Below are 17057 nucleotides of genomic sequence, written 5' to 3' on the forward strand. Positions count from 1 at the left end.
GACGAGAAGTCCTGGAGCGTAAAGCCCAACAAGGAACAAAAAGCTTAGTATACTCCTTTACGGATATCCTCACTGCATCCACAGCATCAAGCCCGTTGACGTCGCTTATCAGTAGATCCTCTGTTTCTGTCCCGGAGCTGTCAAGGGGCTGGACCAAGCAACAATTAGCGCGGAGAGCGGCCGTATGGGGTAACGTTAGCTTGATACGTTGGAGGGGCATGCTCTTTGTCTCGTACAGCTGCACCGCCGCGTTGTTCTTTGTTGTACCGGGCTTCCTATTACGGGGTTTAAGGAAATGGCTCGAAGGGGTTTGACTCGTGTCTGCATCGCCAGGCGGTGAGGCAGTTGCGTGTGGAGCAGCCACAGGATGCAAGGTCGCGGTCTGATGGAAGGACAGCATAGTGGTCCAGCTTTTGCTACAATAGTGAGCCGCGATATCAAACTCGGTGGCATGTTGCTCGGACCAAAAGAATAGACAAGCAGACAAACGACGAACAAATGCGGCGTCTGCCATTGGCTCGGCGGCGCATCGACTGCCGGCGGCGTCAAAGCGCGGAATGATTGTGGCAGCGGCAGGACTCAGCGGCAGGACTCGTCTCACAGCTGCCCTGCGTTGCGCGCCGCGAGCTGATTGCCTGCATCGTTGCTTCTTTCCCCCCAGCCAGAAAATCCCACGGCCCCAGGGTCGACTATCGGCGAAACCCTCTTGGCCCACGATTGTTCCCGGCGCAGATATTAGTAGGCTCGCCCGCCACGGTCAGGAACTCTTCACTTCTCAACAAACAAACCCACTCATCTTAGCTTTCGCATCTTAAAAGCGTTCCAACCTCCCCCCACACCCCGTCTCTGCACATCTTACACCTCACCGCATTAATCCCACCCGTACCTCACACGACACATCCACAATCATGGTGAGCTCCATCAGGCAGCGCCCTTTGTGAGCAGCAAACTGACGCCTCCCAGGCCGAATCAACAATTGTCTCCAACACCGCAACTGTGAGTCATGCGAGCAGACTCCAGACTTGTTTGCAGCTTTCTGACAGTTCCTACAGCTCCTCAAGTACCGAGATCTGGACCAGAGGGGTGCAGTCATTGCAGAATATGTCTGGATTGATGGCTCCAACGGCGTGCGCTCAAAGTGCAAGGTTCGTCATCTCATTCTTCCCCATCCAGCCTGGCACGAAATCTGCAAACCCGGTCTACGCGATATCCGACGCGATGACGCTGCTGGTCTTGCTTTTGCACGCTTATCATCATAACCCCGCGATAAGCCGAGCCTCCAGCGCCATCCGCCGATCAAGCGCTTCCGGCACCGAATCAAGCTGCCAACAGCGCCGCAGACCCGAGGCGATAAGCAGACTGCTCGACCTTGACTACAGTTCATGCCTCAGATCTTAGGCTAACATGACACTCTTACTTCCAGACCCTGCCGAAGAAGCCAGAAAGCGTCGACGAGCTCCCCGAATGGAACTTCGACGGCTCCTCCACCGGCCAAGCGCCCGGCGACAACTCTGATGTCTACCTTCGCCCCGTCGCCATGTACCCCGACCCCTTCCGTCTCGGCGACAACATCCTCGTCATGTGCGAGACGTGGATGTCCGACGGCAAGCCGAACGCCTACAACTTCCGCCACGATGCCGCCGTTGTGATGCAGGCGCACGCTAAGCACGAGTTCTGGTTCGGCCTCGAGCAGGAGTACACTCTTCTCGGCTTCGACGGCTGGCCATATGGCTGGCCAAGGAACGGCTTCCCGGCGCCACAGGGTCCCTACTACTGCGGCAACGGCACCGGCAGGGTCTTCTGCAGAGACATCGTCGAATCTCACTACAAGGCTTGCTTGTATGCTGGCATCGCCATCTCCGGCACCAACGCTGAGGTCATGCCCGCTCAGTGGGAATTCCAGGTCGGACCCTGCGAAGGCATCTCCCGTAAGTTCTCCACGCCTCTTGGTCGTCTGGAGCAACCCGTGCTAACACTATCAACACAGTTGGCGATCAGCTCTGGATGTCTCGCTTCCTCCTCCACCGCGTCGCCGAAGACTTCGGCGCCAAGGTAACCTTCGCGCCCAAGCCCATCCCCGGCGACTGGAACGGCGCCGGCCTACACACCAACGTCAGCACCAGGGAGATGCGCGAGGATGGCGGCATGAAGCACATCGAGGCCGCGATGGAGAAGCTCGCGAAGCGCCAGGCCGAGCACATGGACGTCTACGGCGCGGACAACCGCCAGCGCATGACGGGCGCGCACGAGACGGCATCGTACGACAAGTTCACCTGGGGCGTTGCCAACCGGGGCGCCTCTGTGCGTGTCAACCGCGCGTGTGCGGAGGAGGGCAAGGGCTACTTCGAGGACAGGAGACCTGCGTCCAACGCGGACCCGTACCAGATCACCGGCATCATGGTCGAGACACTGTGTGGTATGGTTGATGGCGCGAATATGCACAAGAAGGTCGACGAGGCGGAAGAGATTGAGCAGGAGATGGTCGTGCCGATCTCGAAGCCGTAGACGGGGTTTTTGCTTCTTGTTTGTTGCTTACTTTCCTTTTCAGGGTGTTGAACTTTTGGGTAACGCGATGGTATGAATGGAGAGTTGATAGGTAGGAAGGATGGCCGCTACGATAGACTTCGCTGACGCTGGATGTTTTGCTTTTTCCTGTTGAGGGGTGGAGTGTGTGGTCGGATTGGGTGGAACGGAACTTGGGTGTATTCGTTGCGAACACCTGTGTGCTCTTTTGGCTCTCTTGGCTGTTTGAGTCATAGACAGAACAATGGGAAGACTTATCTAATCTGAAACGGGATTGATGCTGGCCCGTCGAGTTCGTTGCTCATGTGACATCGTAACCTTGCTTCGCGTCTTTCCCTTGACCAACGCGTCTTCCACCCAACCTTACGGCCTCCCTTGAGCGCAACCCCACGTCTCACAATATCTCGACCGAAAAGCCCTCCATTCGCGACTCTGTCACTACCGACAACATGCAACCACACACGACCGCCTAGCGCCCCACCGTTCCACACCAGCGCGTCTAACCCACCCCACCAACAATGGCAACACCAATCAACCCCTCCCAAAAACACCCCCTGCCCCCCAACGCCGCAACCCCTAACCTCAGCTCCTCCCACCTCGCCGCGCCCTTCTCCTCGCCCGCGCCGCGCTCCGTCCCCTCCCCCGCCGCCCACCGCAGCGTCCCCGCGACAGGCGCCTCGGCGCAGACCGCGCACAATGCGCCGACTGTTGGCTCCACGGGCTCTGGACCTGGCACGGGGCCGGGGACGGGACCGGCGAGCGCGCCCGCGGGGAACAAGCTGCTGGGCTCCTCCCCGGCGGGCATGGCGCTGAACTTCGACTCCCCGTCCACGATGAACTTGCTGGATGTCAATATGGGCGTTGGCGGGATGGGAGGGGTGGGCATGGGGCTTAGCATCAGCGGGATGAATGGGCTGGGCTTGGGGCTGGGGATGTCGGGGATGGGTATGGGCATGGGGCTCTCATCCTCTGGCGGCCGCAACGACGAGGAAGATGTGCGGAAACGGTTGCTGGGTATCATCGAAAGAGTGGGTAGTCGCCCGGGGCTCGTGAGTGAGGAAGGCGTCGAGAGGGTGTGTAGGAGGTTGGGGCTCGATTGGTATGCGGATGAGGGGAAGGCGGCACAGGGAACCAAAGACCCGTTCCCGTCGACTGCGGGGACGAAGTTTATGCTCGAGTTGGATTTCTCTGGGAGAACGCCGAGCTGTAGGGAACTCAGGTATGGGGCGAATTGGGAGGGGAAGGAGGAGCATGCGGAGAGGGGGAAGAGGATATTGCAGAGGGATTTGAGGCCGGTGGATGAGAAGTCGGCACTGGGGAATACGCTGGATAGGTTCGCGGGGAACTTGGGGAGGCTGGCGAATCTGAATAGGTTGAGTACGGAGGAGGTGGATTGCTTCGAGGTTGTGGCGGGGGTCTATGTGAGTCTCAAGAGGCTGTTTGAGCATGAGAAAAAGGCGGCTATGGCACTCTTGGATCCGGTCGCGGCGGACGCAGACGAGAAAGCGGAAAGAGAGGTTATGTGCAAGAGGAGTGGCAGACCCAGGATGAACGTTGGCAAGACGCTTGGCCTGTCGCTGCAGTACTGGATGGACCGACGACATATACGCAGGCGTAGAGCTCGCCTGACCTCGACACCTGCGAAGGCCGCCACGCGGATGGATATCGATCAGAAGCCAGATGTTGAAGAACCGGAGGAGATCTACTCCCTCACGATCGAATGCGAATCATCGCCGGCAGAACTATATCCCCCCATACGGAAATCTGATGCGTGGATCTCTGAAGCCATTGAGAAGTCATCACACGACATTTTCAGCACTTCCAACATCGACTGGCTCGAGCCACCGTCTACGTACGAGACACCTCCATCATTAGATGCGACGCAAGCCAGTGCAATGTCGTTAGACGCTAACAACACGGGCAAGCTCCCAAACGTCCGCTTCGTTGCTCGCCTGAACCCACCGCTTGTGGTACCGCTTAACATAGCGGTCCAAATACACAGCTCAGTTGGGACAGAGATACCTCCGGGTTCGATCCTGCCGACCATGTTCGAGGATCTACTGCTAAAACGAGACGACACAGACGCGGCTAAAGCGACTGGGGTTGGAGATGCCAAAGAGATCAGGAGCGAGACCGAAGTGTTCGTGGCTGGTAGGGACGGTACCGGGACTAAGCGGCGGCATGTAAACGGGCTGTTTGTGCCAAAGTCGGGTTACTATGGCTGCATACTTGAGGAAGTCCCTTTCAGGCACCCGAGAGAGATTGTAGAGATCTTGCCCGTGAGTAGAACGTGTTCATCTGAACCGCCTTCCCCGGTGCCGGATTGAGCAAGACTAAAACCATTTCAGGTCCTCCGCCAACACGCTTTCCTCAACTCCCTCCTCCGCTCGACGTTCCTCCCTGCTGACTCAGCCTCCGCAATATCCTCCAACGGTACTACCGTGAGCGCCCTACCATCGCTCGCCCTCGACATCACCCTCTCCGCATACCCAACCCCAACTCTCACGCTCGTCTTCCCGCCACCGTCTTCTCAGCCATCACCACCAACTATCATGGCTACAAACGGCGTTACCTCGTTGTCTACTGACGAGCTCCCTGCGCCCCACGAGAACGGCCTCACGAATGGCGACAGCGACAATGACGACAACGAGGATAGCACCGACGACGATGACGAGAACACGCCCGTCGCCATCACCCTGCAGATCCTTCCCAACGCCGATGTCCTTGTCCTCGAGCAGAATCTTGTTCCGGCGCTGCCGGCGCATCCGCCTTTGGCTCTGGCACCCGTGTCCGGGACTAAGGCAGTCGTGCAGCCAGAAGGAGGTAAGGCGGAAGAGGTAAGAGTAGAAAGTCGCGAGGAATACGAAGAGCGGAAGGCGAGGCTTGAGCAGAGGCTCGCGAGGGCGTTGGATGTGTGTGGGGAGGTTGGGGTGTGGGTTGAGTGGATTGGGGGGATGGGTGGGGTGGCGGGGTGAGGGATGGCTTTGATCGGAGTCCGGTCTGCGTTTCTTGGGTCTCTTGTTCGGCGTGAGATGGAAAAGCGGTTGGGGCGGTGGGACTGGCGTCACGCGGTAAGTGCGATATCCAGCCATTGATCTGGAGCTAGATGAAGTGATCACAATGATCTGGCATTGCTGGGTGCTGCACCACTAAGGGCGTGCGGATGGGTAGAGGGATTGAGTTGTTTTTTCGCCCTTGTCCACGGTCTGGAAATGTCTCCCAAATTAGAAGTGACAGCCTTTCAAGGTATTGCGAGAAGCTGTACTCGTCCAGCCATGAATCATTCCCCAATACCGCAGAAAGCACAAAACTCAGCAACTCTTCCGAACATAACGCTCGCAGATGGGGTATCGATATAACGCAGCAAGCCACTCATCCCAGATTTCCCGAACGCCACCAGCAAAGCCCCCGGACCCTATCCAGTGACATGCATTGTATTCACAGAACCAAAGCTTTCGTGCCATCCGCCATCCCTAAGCAACCTACTGCCGATACCTCGCAAGCAGCCCCTCAAGGTCCAGCGCCCCTGTGACCAAGGTCTGCCGGCTCGGCGTCTTGCCGCTCGGCGTCTTGCGACTTGGAGGCGTGGCGGTCTCAGGTACGAGGGCCTGGTAGCTACAGGTAGGCGGGAGCCGGACAATGATGCGGGGATTTTGCTGTTGCTGCTCGAAGGCTGGTAGTATTACGCCATCTCGTCGACGCAGTGCGGTGGCTTTGTAGGAGTCTGAGAGGTCTATCAGATCGGGTGTCTGGGTGTCCGGTTTAGGTCCGTTAACAACCTCGAGCAAGAGCGGCTGCCGGGCTTGTTGGGGAGGTGGGGATGAGTGGTGGGCTGGCGCGTCAACGGGGAAGGCGTTTTCGGAGATACTCGTCGAGGTTCTGATGGAGTGGGTGGTGGATGCCTCGATCATCCGCCGCGGCCGCTTCCGGGAGTTGCTGTTTTGGTTCTGCTCTTCCTCCTTTTGCTCGATGGTCCAACGTTTGATGATCTCGTCGTCTGACTTGTTTTCCATGCTGTGGAAGGATGCGTGGTGGCCACAGCCGTCACATTCGAAGGAGCTTGAAACCTACGGCATAGTCAGCTCGTCTGCTAGCTTTGGGGCGGGGAATCGAAGGTAGGCGAGCTACCTTCATGGGATGAAGCATAAATCGCAGACACGAACATTTGGGAGACATGAGCGAAGTTTTGTGATTACATTGCCCGCGGGGCGGGGTGTAGCCCATGAGCTTCCAAACGTTGTTCTCTGTAGCGGGCGCCATTGCAGGTTTTTCTCAACGAATTTGGCTTGACCGTAACGACTGTTCGATCTTTAGCGCTGTCAGAAAGTCGACAGGTTATTTTCACTGCGGCATTGCTGTACCTAAGTTCTCGGCTCGGGACGTAGCTGGGTATTTACTGCGGCTTGATGTGACTTTCCAAAAGTGGCGCGAGCTGCAAGGTACGCGACGTTATCGATACGGCAAGGCTGCTGAATCAGCCACGATATTGAACTTCACCGATGAGAACTGGAAGCTCACATACTGACACAGCTACACGCGCTACACCTCCACGCATAGACGAAACCAGAGCGCCAGCATGCCGAAATATAAGTTCACCCCATCCCGCTCCACGTACCCTGACTGACACCCCATCACTCTTCTGTAGGTCCCATTACCACCTTTGCGCCCCGACCGCGAACAGCCCCAGCTAACACCTCTCCCCAAGGCGACTACTGCGATGTCTACCTCACGCACGACTCCATGAGCGTCCGTAAAGCGCACAATAGCGGTCGGAATCACCTGCGCAATGTAGTCGATTACTACCAACGTGCGTCTCCTACCAGCCACCCCTGATGCTCCAGCACCCCCCCTTCTAGCCGCCCAAAGGAAAGCGTAAAGGCGACAAGTAGCTTGCTGACACCCAACAGAAATCGGCCACGAAAAGGCGCAGTCCGTAATTGATAGCATAACGAACTCGTACGCCGCAGCGGGCGAGGCAGGCAACAATCCGATGCTGCAGCCGATGGGGATGGGCGGGGGTCATCTCGGCGGACATGGAGGGTTTGGCGGACCGCCGCCGCCTTTTGGGTTTCCTGGGGGGCGCGGGATGCCGCCGCCGCCGTTTGGGATGAGTGGACCGGGGATGGGGCCGGGTGGTCGTGAGTGTTCCTGTTCTGTTGCTTCTGCTTTTCTTTTCCTGCCTTACCACGCCGTCTTTTCTTGTCATCGCAGCTCCCCTTGCTTCCTCTCACTCGACTTTGTTCGGACAGACCAAGAAAAGAAGAGAAGCTAACACATACAACAGGCGGTATGCCCCTCCCCCCCATCCCCCAAGGCGCCCCTCTCCCCTTTCCTCCTCCACAAGGTTTACCACAAGGTATGCCGCAGGGGATGCCACAAGGAATGCCACCCCTCCCCTTCCCACCGCCTCAAGGGATGCCCTTCCCGCCGCCGGGAGGCATGCCGTTACCAGGAGGTATGCCGCCCAATGTTGGCTCACCGTCACAAGGCATGCCGTTTCCTCCACCGGGAGGGTTCCCACCGCCTGGAGGCATGCCGCCGAACTTTGCGTTTCCGCCGCCGGGGATGGGGGGGATGGGGGGGCCGCCGGGTGGGCAGTAGTGTGAGGAGTAACAGGTGATAAGAATGGTATTTAGCGAGGTATGGCTGCGAGCTTTGTTCGAGGCGGTATTTATCACTGCTTCGCTTTGGGGATCGAAAAGAGCTTGGTGCGCTTTTTCTTTGGGTAGGGATGCATTAGCATGGCGTCAAGCGCAAGGTGTCAGCAAACAGTTTGGGGAAGGAGCTTTTCTTCGCATAGCACTTGCAGGAGCATGTAGCAACTCCTCACACATGGGAAAGCTTGGTTTCACAGCTATGAAGCGTATAGGTCAACGGCTTCTGAGCGCTAAACGATATCTACGTCTTCCCACACAAACATCCCGCTACTCCCTCTTAGCTCAACCACCCCCGTACCCCCTACGGTCTCGGCCTCGGCCCCAAAAGCCCCGTCCTCCCCGCTCCGCCTCCACCATTGGCACCCTGGCCCTGCCCACTTATACTCCTCATCTGCGCCTCCTCCCACTCCCTCTGCCGTTCCCTCTCCCGCTCCATCTCCCTCTCCAACAAACTCTTGAACCTTTCCGGCTTCTGCGGCGGTGTCGCGCTCGCGGTTACAGGCTGGGGACGCGCGGCGCCGAAGGGGCTGGCGCGGGGGGCTTGGACGGGTGGGGAGGAGGGAGGTGGGGGGTTGAAGTTCAGGGGTGCTGTTGTTGTGCGCGGCAGCGGCTGGGGAGGGGGTTGGCTCTGTTGCGGCGGTGGTGCGCGAGGTAGTGGTGTTGGCTGAGGGCTCAGCGGCGGCGGTCGCATAGCTGAAGTGCTATTGGAGGGTGCGGAGGGCGGCGCGGGCAGTGGCCGTGGAGATAGGGGCGCGGGTGTTGGATCCTTGGGCGGAGGCGGCGGGATGACGTCTGGGTCCGGCAGGGGCCGCGGTGGGATCGGCGCCGAGAAATCGTTGTGGGTTTGCCATTGCTGCCGCAGGAGTTCACGCTCGTCGCCGCCGATGACCCAGGAGGCAGCACTTTCTTGTGGGGAAGGGGCGCGGGGGGGTAGGGTGGGTGGTGAGGGACTGGATGAGCGAGAGCGGGTATGCTTTTGGGGGGAGGATTGGCGGAGGCGCTCTTCGCGCTCGAGTTGGTACTGCCGCTCGCGCTCTTTTGCTTCCTCGAGCTGGCGTTCGAGGTCGCGCATGCGCTCGCGCTCGGCGGCGCGCGTGGGGGACTCGTCTCTGTAGCTGCTGGTACTGCGCTGGTTCGGGGGTCGGGTATTCGTATCGGGAGGATAGTGCCCTCTTAATCTCGCATCATCGGCTGCTCGCTGTCGCTTCGTCTCGGCCTCTACGCGCTGCTGGGCCTCTTTGTCCGCCCGCACTCGGGCTTCCTCTTCGTCCCTCCATCGCCGTTCCTGCTCTTCCCACTCGCGCTTCTGCTGCTCGACGCGCGCTTTCTCCTCCTCGCGCAGCCGCCGCGTCTCCTGCTCCCAGCGCTTCTCTTCCTCGATCCTCTCTCTTTCCTCCTCCGCCTCCCGCTCCACCCGGCGTTGCCGCTCCGCCTCCTCAGCCTGGGTACGAAGCCGCTCAGCTTCCGCCTCCTGTTCCCTCCTCCTCCTTTCCTTCTCAGCCAGCGACGGCACAGCGGGCCCCGCAGACGTGATCTGCCGCCGCGCGCCGAACGAGACGCCCAGATTCCCCTGACTCGCGCCACCCATGTAGCCGTACTGGTGGATGTTCCAGGCAGGCGCGGTTGAGGCCTCATCGGTCTTCTTGGACCAGGAACTTACGGGGCCTGGGGGAGAGCGCGCGTCGGTCGAGGTGGCGGTCGTGGAGACGGAATCGCCGGTCAGGGTGGGGCTGAGGGCACGAGCGGCGGGCGAGGGGCGGGAGAGGGAGGGGAAGGGCGTTGAGGTTGTGCTGATGCTGCTGGTGGCCGAGGTGCTGCTTGGGCCCCGCGGACGACCGTAGTCGCTTGTTGAGAGGTTGCCATTCGTGCTGTTCGTGCCTAATATAGCTGGATTTGCTGCGCCTGCGCGCTTGGGTCCAATGGTGGTGGGGAATCTTGAAGGACTTACGGCATTGGCTATCCGGCTGAAGGCGCCCAGGCACTGTAGGACTTGGGCGGGGTCCTTGGACTCGTACAGGTCGACAGTGAGGAAGCGGTCGTGTGCGGGTAAGTTGAGGGGAGGGCGCTCGCAGGCCTGGAGGAAGTGGGATATGTTCTCCATCTGTATGAACGGCATGGGGGACTTCTTGAATTTGATGCCAGGCGGTGGTAGTAATAGGTTCGCGAGTTTGCACAATGCAACGCCATCTTTCAGGGCGTTCAACAGGTCGCCGGGAGGGAGAGATTCGTGTAATGTAGACTCGATCCAGGTGCGGACTTCGGAGGCGGCTTGGGGGGTGTATCTCGCCAGGCGCAGCTTGCGCATGTCCTGATCGAGGGAGCTGACGGAGGCCATGTCGGGGTATATGTTAGGGTGCGCTGTTCAAACTCGAGATCGTGTATTGAGACTGTTCAGGGCGGCATAGGTGTAGGTTGTAGGGCGCTGCTCGTTGGTCGTTGTTGCATTCCTGTTCGAGGAGGAACTTGGAAGGGTGGGGTGGAATTCGGGCATGCCCGCCGCACATCAACTCGGACGTTCCCCCGCTACAGGGGCAGTGGTGGCGGAACACAACCTCGTCATCAGACCGACATCAGGTAATGCCTATTTCGACGTCCCATAAGGGAGCATTGTTTACTCTAGCGGTGTAGTTGCCAATAGATCAAAGCTTTCAGAGTCACTGTTGACTCAAGTTCCTATCGTTACGGTCATCATGGCATGGAAACAAATCGAGGCCACCGGGCCTCACTTGACCTACATGGTTCTCTCGTTCTTCCTCATCTCGTATGCGCTCTTCAGTTTCTTCATTAGGAACCGGCTGCATCTCTCAGAACCGCCGTTGGCAACACTGTTCGGCATCGTCTTCGGCCCATTCGGCGCAGGCGTCCTGCAACCTTCGAAATGGGGCCTGGGGGACAGCTTCGTGCAAGAGTTCACCAGGATCGTTGTCGGCATTCAGTGTTTCGCTGTTGGCATTGAGCTGCCGAAGTTCTACTTCAACAGGCATTGGAAGAGCGTGGCTATTATGCTCGGCCCTGTCATGACGTTTGGCTGGATAGTCTGCGCAACTTTCATCTATTGGCTGTTCGGCACAGATGTGCCCACGGCTCTGATTATCAGTGCCTGTCTCACGCCCACAGACCCTGTCCTCGCGGCAAGTGTGCTGTCGAACTCCCAGTTCTCGACACGTGTGCCCGCACGAGTCAGGCATCTCCTCTCGGCCGAGTCTGGGTGCAACGATGGCATCTCGTTCCCCTTCGTCTACGTTGGTCTCTGTATCCTGACCAAGGCGACCGTATTCGGCTCTTTCAAGAAATGGTTCCTCATCGTCATCCTCTGGCAATGCATCCTAGGCGTCTTCCTAGGCCTGCTCATCGGCTGGTGCGCGAACCACATCCTCCGCTTCTCTAGCGACCGACACTACGTCGGGCGAGCCTCGTACCTCGTCTTCTACCTCCTCCTCGCGACCTTCTCCATCGGCGTCGCCAGCACCCTCGGCGTCGACGACTTCCTCGTCGCCTTCGGCGCCGGCTACGGCTTCGGCCGCGACGGCTGGTTCAGCGAGAAGATCGCCGAGACCCGCCTCCCCAACATCATCGACCTGCTCGTCAACTCCAGCTTCTTCGTCTACTTCGGCGCCAGCATCCCCTGGCAAGACTTCGGCAAGGCGCCCAAGCTGAACCCAGGCCTGCTGGTCCTGTTACTCGTGCTCATCCTCCTGCTGCGCCGGCTACCAATCGTGCTGGCCCTGCACCGCTTCATCCCCGACATCCACACGGTCCGCGAGGCGCTCTTCTGCGGGCACTTCGGCCCCATGGGCGTCGGCGCGCTGTTCCTGGCCATCGAGGCCCGCGCGCAGCTCGAGTCAGGGACCTCGGAGCCGGATAACGACCACCCGCATGATCTGCCGCCGGAGCGCCAGCGCGCCGTCGAGATGATCTGGCCCATGATCTGCTTCATTGTGCTGGGCTCGACGATCGTGCATGGGCTTTCGACGCTGCTTATCAGTCTTAGTAGCCACTTTCTGAGGCCGAAGGGTGAAAGGGCGCCGCTGATTGGGGGCGAGACGGACGCGTTTCATGGGATGTCGCATGAGGAGGGGGATGGGGATAGTGCGGAGGAGAGCGAGGATGACGTTGACGATCGGAACGAGTCTGAGTGAGGTGTTTCGATCGACTGTCGGAGGCAGTTTCGCCACTCTCGCTGTTACTGTCCTTCATCTCATTGGCGCACGGGTGTGCGCGGTGCGTAATGGTACGCATAATGATCTCGGGTGCGTTGCTCGGTCGTCATAACAAGGCCATATCGCGCGGGTTCAACAGTATCCGAGGATAAACTCTACATTGCCATCAACAGGCACCTCAGCCAGCTCCTATCACGAGACTAGTCCTGCGTAGCTCGGACGCGCTACACGATCGAGTTCTGACGTGGACTCTACCACCTTACCGAAAGAATTTCCAACAGGGTCGTCACCTGGGAAGGAGGAGGACCAAGAAATTTTCAATGCTTAGCTTTCCTTATTCTTTCCCCTGCTGTGTGGATAGAGAATTTTGCTCGTTTAAACAAAAACGGTACATCCCATTGGGCTCTTGAAGAGTATGTAGAACGGTTGTAGATTAGCCAAGACAAAGACATGCGCTCCGCAATGTAGAATAATCAGGACGAAAAGCCATTTCAGCGATTGAAGCAATCCTCAGCAAAGGCGCAATCAGAGGCCCACGGATAGTGCCAGTGACGCTCATACTTCCCACTCTCTATCCCTCTTGCTCGTCGAATGCCGTGCATCTAAGCCTGTTCGCGTCCGACCGACTTCCTCATCCATCCCCAAAAGGGTAATACTGCCTCTATCGTAGAACGTCGCAGGTCTCTAAATCCATTCCAAGCGCGTTCAGATCCCGTGGCTCGCCCTCAGCAGAGTGCCCCTTCCGCGCGAATGCAACGAAGCCCTCTCTGGGCTTCGCGCGGGTTCGGCACAACGCGGCGACACCACACAACGCCCCTCATGGCAATGGTGCATCGTTCGCTCGACAGGCATCTGGCCGACTAAATGCGTGCCGTTTGGTTAGCAGCGAGTGCGGAGTTGGTGCAGAATGCGAGGGTTCGTGCGGGCTTGAAGGGGGGCGTGGATTTGGAAGTTCGGCGGTTTGCGGCGTTCTACGATAGTTGAGGAATTGCTGTTTCCGGAACACTGTAGAACGTCGCAAGAGTGATGAATTACCATTTTAGGAAAGGCGTGGTCTCCTCGTAAACAGCGGTCATCACGGCGCTGTCCGGGGCATTGAGTATACGCGAGGGATCCGGGCAAGTTTTCAGAGGGACGAGGGGGCACGCAATAGTACCAAGAGCACTTCAGCAATGGCACGATCGACCCGCAAATGTTCCTTTTGCAGAGAAAAGTTGTACGTATAAGACGGTGAACGCTTCAACAATAAGCACACGATCCAAAGGAATGGTATCTCAAGTCGAACCCACGACGCCCAACTAACTGAGTCCTGCCTCCAAAACCCAGAAAGGCACGCTTTTAAGGAGTGTGAACGCCACCAATGCCGCAGTTATTTTGATCAAAGGAAACACCCGGAACGAAAAAGGCCAGCTCTATGCGCCGCGCTACTGCACGTCATCAGGAGGAGGCCCGGAGAACAGCCCTATGCGTAAACGATGGCTCTGCGTGAAGAGAGTCAGCAATGCAGCTCCCTAGTGCAAAATCCGGGTCACATTGAGATGACTCACCGCCGGTAACTTCGGAATCACAACCGCCATGGTCGCCAAGAAGTTAATCACAAAATACGCCACCCCGTAATGCGTGTAGTGCGTGCTGACCAGGAACAGCACGACCGGCACAGTCAGCAGGAACTTCTTGGCCGGCGTGTACTGGTCCCCGTTGTCGATCTGCTCCCACATGTTCAGGTTGTCGTAGGCGCCCGCGTTGAACTCGAAGGGCACGCCGCGCACCCAGTGGAACATCAGGTACGAGCCGAACATGTAGGATATGTTGGTCAGCGTCCAGGAGGTCTCCTGGGACACGCCGGGGATGATGTCGTAGAAGATCTTTAGGGCGAGGATCAGGATTATGTGGATTGCCCAGGCGCCTGTTGAGACGGGGAGGTGTTAGCATGGATTCGGCAAATGTACATCCAGCAGCATCTCAGTGTCCGTAAGAAACGTAAGGAGGGTTACCTACCCTTAGCATTCACCCACTCAGAATTGAGGTTCGGCAGCGCAGACTGGTCGCTGATATGCTCCAGGCTCTCAGGCGGCTCCGTGTACATGAGGCTGCTGGAGCGCCTCCGCCGGCCCTTGCTAGAGCTCATCGTGGTCTTCTGATCAGCGGCTGGGGATGCGAGGTGGCGCGGGTGCGGGTCTACGCCGAAGGAGAGCGTACGGTTCAGGATGATGGGAGACAGCTTGGCGGTTCTGGAGTGGTGCGGCGGACCGCGGTGGGAAGAGAGTGTGGGTGGGCTAGTCGGGGATCGAGAGATGTTTTGCTGGTGGAGGATTAGCTGGATGACTGAACGATTGGGGAGGATGTCGAAGCAGTGGCTTACAGGTTAGGCCGCGGGTGCGGGTCGCGAGGTCCTGTGGCGGACGGTGGGGGCGAAGAATATGTGGTGATGCGAGTTGCAAGACTGTGGTGGATTACGACTGCTTGTGGTACAGATAGCTGAATCCAAGGTGGGGGATGTTGGCGTGTATGAGTTCGAGCGTGTGTTTGGCGGAGTGGGCATACGTTGACCTGCTTATGTCGGTTGCGCAAGGGTCCACAACGGGCAGGAACGCCCTGTGATGCAAGAAGGAGCTCAAGCATCGCGCTTGGCCTTGTCACGGACTGTCACGGAATAACCACTGTCACTGCGCGTCGGCAAGTTCTCTGTTCGTCAACACCATCGACATCGCTGCCATGTCTCTCCACGATATCGTCCATGCCTCTCAGCCAGAGAACCCGCTTGTTCCTCCGCCAGGTCCGTCGAAATTGCCAGTCAGGTCATGGAGGTCAGTAGCCCGTGCCTCGTAGCTGGAGCACTTCAACACGCCTCTATGAAGTGGCGCGCAGCTCGGAAACTTCTTCCACTCCAAGGGAGCTCTCGATGCATCTGTGATAGAGGACGTGGCTGACGAGCCGGCGCACAGGAAGAAGTACCGCAAGATGCGCATGCGCTTCGAAGCTCAGATGAACGAAAGCAACGCGCTGTTCAAAGACGAACACAAAGCCCTCGCGCTCGCCCGGCGACTCCAAGAGCAAAACGAGTACCACTCCCCAGCCTCAGCATATTGCCCATGACTAAAACGTCCACAGCCAGCTCCTAGACCTCATCCTCGACATCAACTCCTCCGCCCGGCTCCCCCCACACCAACGCATCGACCTGCGCTCGCCCTCCCCCAGCGCCTCCGCCGTCCCCTCCCTCGAACCCGACGAGGAAGCCGACACCACCGCAATCCAGCACGCCCTTCAAACCGCGCGCGCACAGCTCACCGCCGGCACACTCACCCCCTCCGACTTCACACACCTCGAGTCCACCCTGACCGCGCGCCTCCCCCCTCATCAGCGTCCCCGAACCCTAACCCACCTCGAAGCCATCCCGCACACACCCTATCCGCCCTCGCGCCCTCTCCCCGAGGATCTCGCACCCGAGACGCAAACACCACCGGGCTACTTCTCCCCCACGCACGAAGACGAGTACCTTAGCACGCTCGACACAGTCCTCGACGCGCACCCCTCAGCACTCGACCTCGACGCCGACCCGGCCCTCGTGACGCGTCTCCTCTCGCGCCCCGCAGCCGCCAGCATCCCCAGCGACAAAGACCTGCAGCTCCGCAACCCGGACAGCGTCTACAACTGGCTGCGGCGGAACCAGCCCTCCGTCTTCCTGCAAGACCGCGACGCCAAGGACCTGGTCTCCAACATGGACGCCGGGAGCGAGAAGAGCGGGCCCGCGCACCAGCACGCGCATAAAGCCCCACCGGCCCACCGCGCGACCAAGCGCGGCGCGCCGAGGGATGTCACGTCTACCCCGCAGCAGAAGAGCGAGCAGGAGGCCCTGGATGAGGAGATTGGGTTCGTGGCCGAGGCTGGGCCGGGGGCGGGCAGCGCGAAGAGGAAGAAGGGCGAGGATGACGCGAGTTATAGACCTAAGGGGGGCAGCAGTCGGCCTGCGAAGAGGAAGAGGGAGGATGGGGAGAAGGTGGGGGGGAGGAAGAAGGTTGCTAGGGCGTCGGGGGCGGGGGCGGGTGGTGCGGGTGGGGTGGGGAGTCCGGGATGAGTGGTGTCGGGGGTATGTGTTGGCAATGTGCCGGTGTAGGAAAAGCAAGACGGGCTGTGGGGCTGCATTTTTGCTGCCGTGGGGAGAGCCATGCAAGTTCCTTCTTATCCTTGTTCATGAAACCGTTCGCTTTCCAGGGGTTTGCTTCGTGTTGCTAGTGATCTTTGCCGCATTTTCCGTGTGTCTTGGGTTCAGGTTCCTCCTGAACAGACACGAAGCGACGGTTACTACCACGAAAGTTCGCTATAGTGATGAACTTGTTCCTGATCGTAACAGTCGCTTCATGTTTTGGTGAGGAAGAATCTGCAATCAGGTTGCACGGAAAATGCAGTCGAACCTACGGCTACGCGGGCATTTGCTGGGATGTGGGTTTGGGGCTGGGTGTGGGTGTGTGTTTTGCAGGTGTCTAGGGGAAGAGAATCCTGACTGCAGGATTATGATGTAATATGCATGGCAGGGTCAGGGCTATTTCAGATTGCTTGGATTCTTTAGCTGTAGTACTATGGCCGGCTCCATCACGACCTACCTGCGTGTCCTACGTCTCTGCTGAAGCTGTGCGGCCGTCAGAGACAAGCAACTGAGACCTAATACCCATGGCTACCCCCAAGGACACTTGCCGTAGTATGCACCACGCAGAAGCAC

General features: G+C 58.7%; 8 protein-coding genes across 8 annotated transcripts; 5 read left to right on the forward strand and 3 right to left on the reverse strand.

Annotated features, from left to right (window-relative positions):
• Positions 1 to 908: 908 nt before the first annotated feature.
• On the forward strand, positions 909 to 2505 carry W97_06910 (glutamine synthetase; the record flags this gene model as incomplete). Its single annotated transcript, XM_007784669.1, has 5 exons — positions 909 to 911; positions 964 to 996; positions 1053 to 1145; positions 1424 to 1928; positions 1988 to 2505. 5 exons carry the CDS (start codon positions 909 to 911, stop codon positions 2503 to 2505), a joined length of 1152 nt encoding a protein of 383 aa, XP_007782859.1.
• A 536-nt stretch (positions 2506 to 3041) lies between these two features.
• Positions 3042 to 5498, forward strand: W97_06911 (uncharacterized protein; the record flags this gene model as incomplete). The annotated part of the gene is made up of 2 exons (XM_007784670.1): positions 3042 to 4802; positions 4872 to 5498. The coding sequence occupies 2 exons, from the start codon at positions 3042 to 3044 to the stop codon at positions 5496 to 5498; spliced, it is 2388 nt and encodes a 795-aa protein (XP_007782860.1).
• Positions 5499 to 6005: 507 nt separating this feature from the next.
• W97_06912 (uncharacterized protein) lies at positions 6006 to 6536 on the reverse strand (the record flags this gene model as incomplete). The annotated part of the gene is made up of 1 exon (XM_007784671.1): positions 6006 to 6536. The coding sequence occupies one exon, from the start codon at positions 6534 to 6536 to the stop codon at positions 6006 to 6008; it is 531 nt and encodes a 176-aa protein (XP_007782861.1).
• A 727-nt stretch (positions 6537 to 7263) lies between these two features.
• Positions 7264 to 8124, forward strand: W97_06913 (uncharacterized protein; the record flags this gene model as incomplete). Its single annotated transcript, XM_007784672.1, has 3 exons — positions 7264 to 7330; positions 7431 to 7661; positions 7808 to 8124. The coding sequence occupies 3 exons, from the start codon at positions 7264 to 7266 to the stop codon at positions 8122 to 8124; spliced, it is 615 nt and encodes a 204-aa protein (XP_007782862.1).
• Positions 8125 to 8481: 357 nt separating this feature from the next.
• On the reverse strand, positions 8482 to 10515 carry W97_06914 (uncharacterized protein; the record flags this gene model as incomplete). Its single annotated transcript, XM_007784673.1, has 1 exon — positions 8482 to 10515. The coding sequence occupies one exon, from the start codon at positions 10513 to 10515 to the stop codon at positions 8482 to 8484; it is 2034 nt and encodes a 677-aa protein (XP_007782863.1).
• Positions 10516 to 10870: 355 nt separating this feature from the next.
• On the forward strand, positions 10871 to 12319 carry W97_06915 (uncharacterized protein; the record flags this gene model as incomplete). The annotated part of the gene is made up of 1 exon (XM_007784674.1): positions 10871 to 12319. The coding sequence occupies one exon, from the start codon at positions 10871 to 10873 to the stop codon at positions 12317 to 12319; it is 1449 nt and encodes a 482-aa protein (XP_007782864.1).
• Positions 12320 to 13764: 1445 nt separating this feature from the next.
• On the reverse strand, positions 13765 to 14468 carry W97_06916 (uncharacterized protein; the record flags this gene model as incomplete). The annotated part of the gene is made up of 3 exons (XM_007784675.1): positions 13765 to 13821; positions 13888 to 14246; positions 14339 to 14468. The coding sequence occupies 3 exons, from the start codon at positions 14466 to 14468 to the stop codon at positions 13765 to 13767; spliced, it is 546 nt and encodes a 181-aa protein (XP_007782865.1).
• Positions 14469 to 15301: 833 nt separating this feature from the next.
• Positions 15302 to 16415, forward strand: W97_06917 (uncharacterized protein; the record flags this gene model as incomplete). The annotated part of the gene is made up of 2 exons (XM_007784676.1): positions 15302 to 15402; positions 15452 to 16415. The coding sequence occupies 2 exons, from the start codon at positions 15302 to 15304 to the stop codon at positions 16413 to 16415; spliced, it is 1065 nt and encodes a 354-aa protein (XP_007782866.1).
• Between the last annotated feature and the right edge of the window lie 642 nt (positions 16416 to 17057).

This window comes from Coniosporium apollinis, assembly GCF_000281105.1.
Source record: "Coniosporium apollinis CBS 100218 chromosome Unknown supercont1.35, whole genome shotgun sequence".
NCBI lineage: Eukaryota > Fungi > Ascomycota > Dothideomycetes > Coniosporium > Coniosporium apollinis.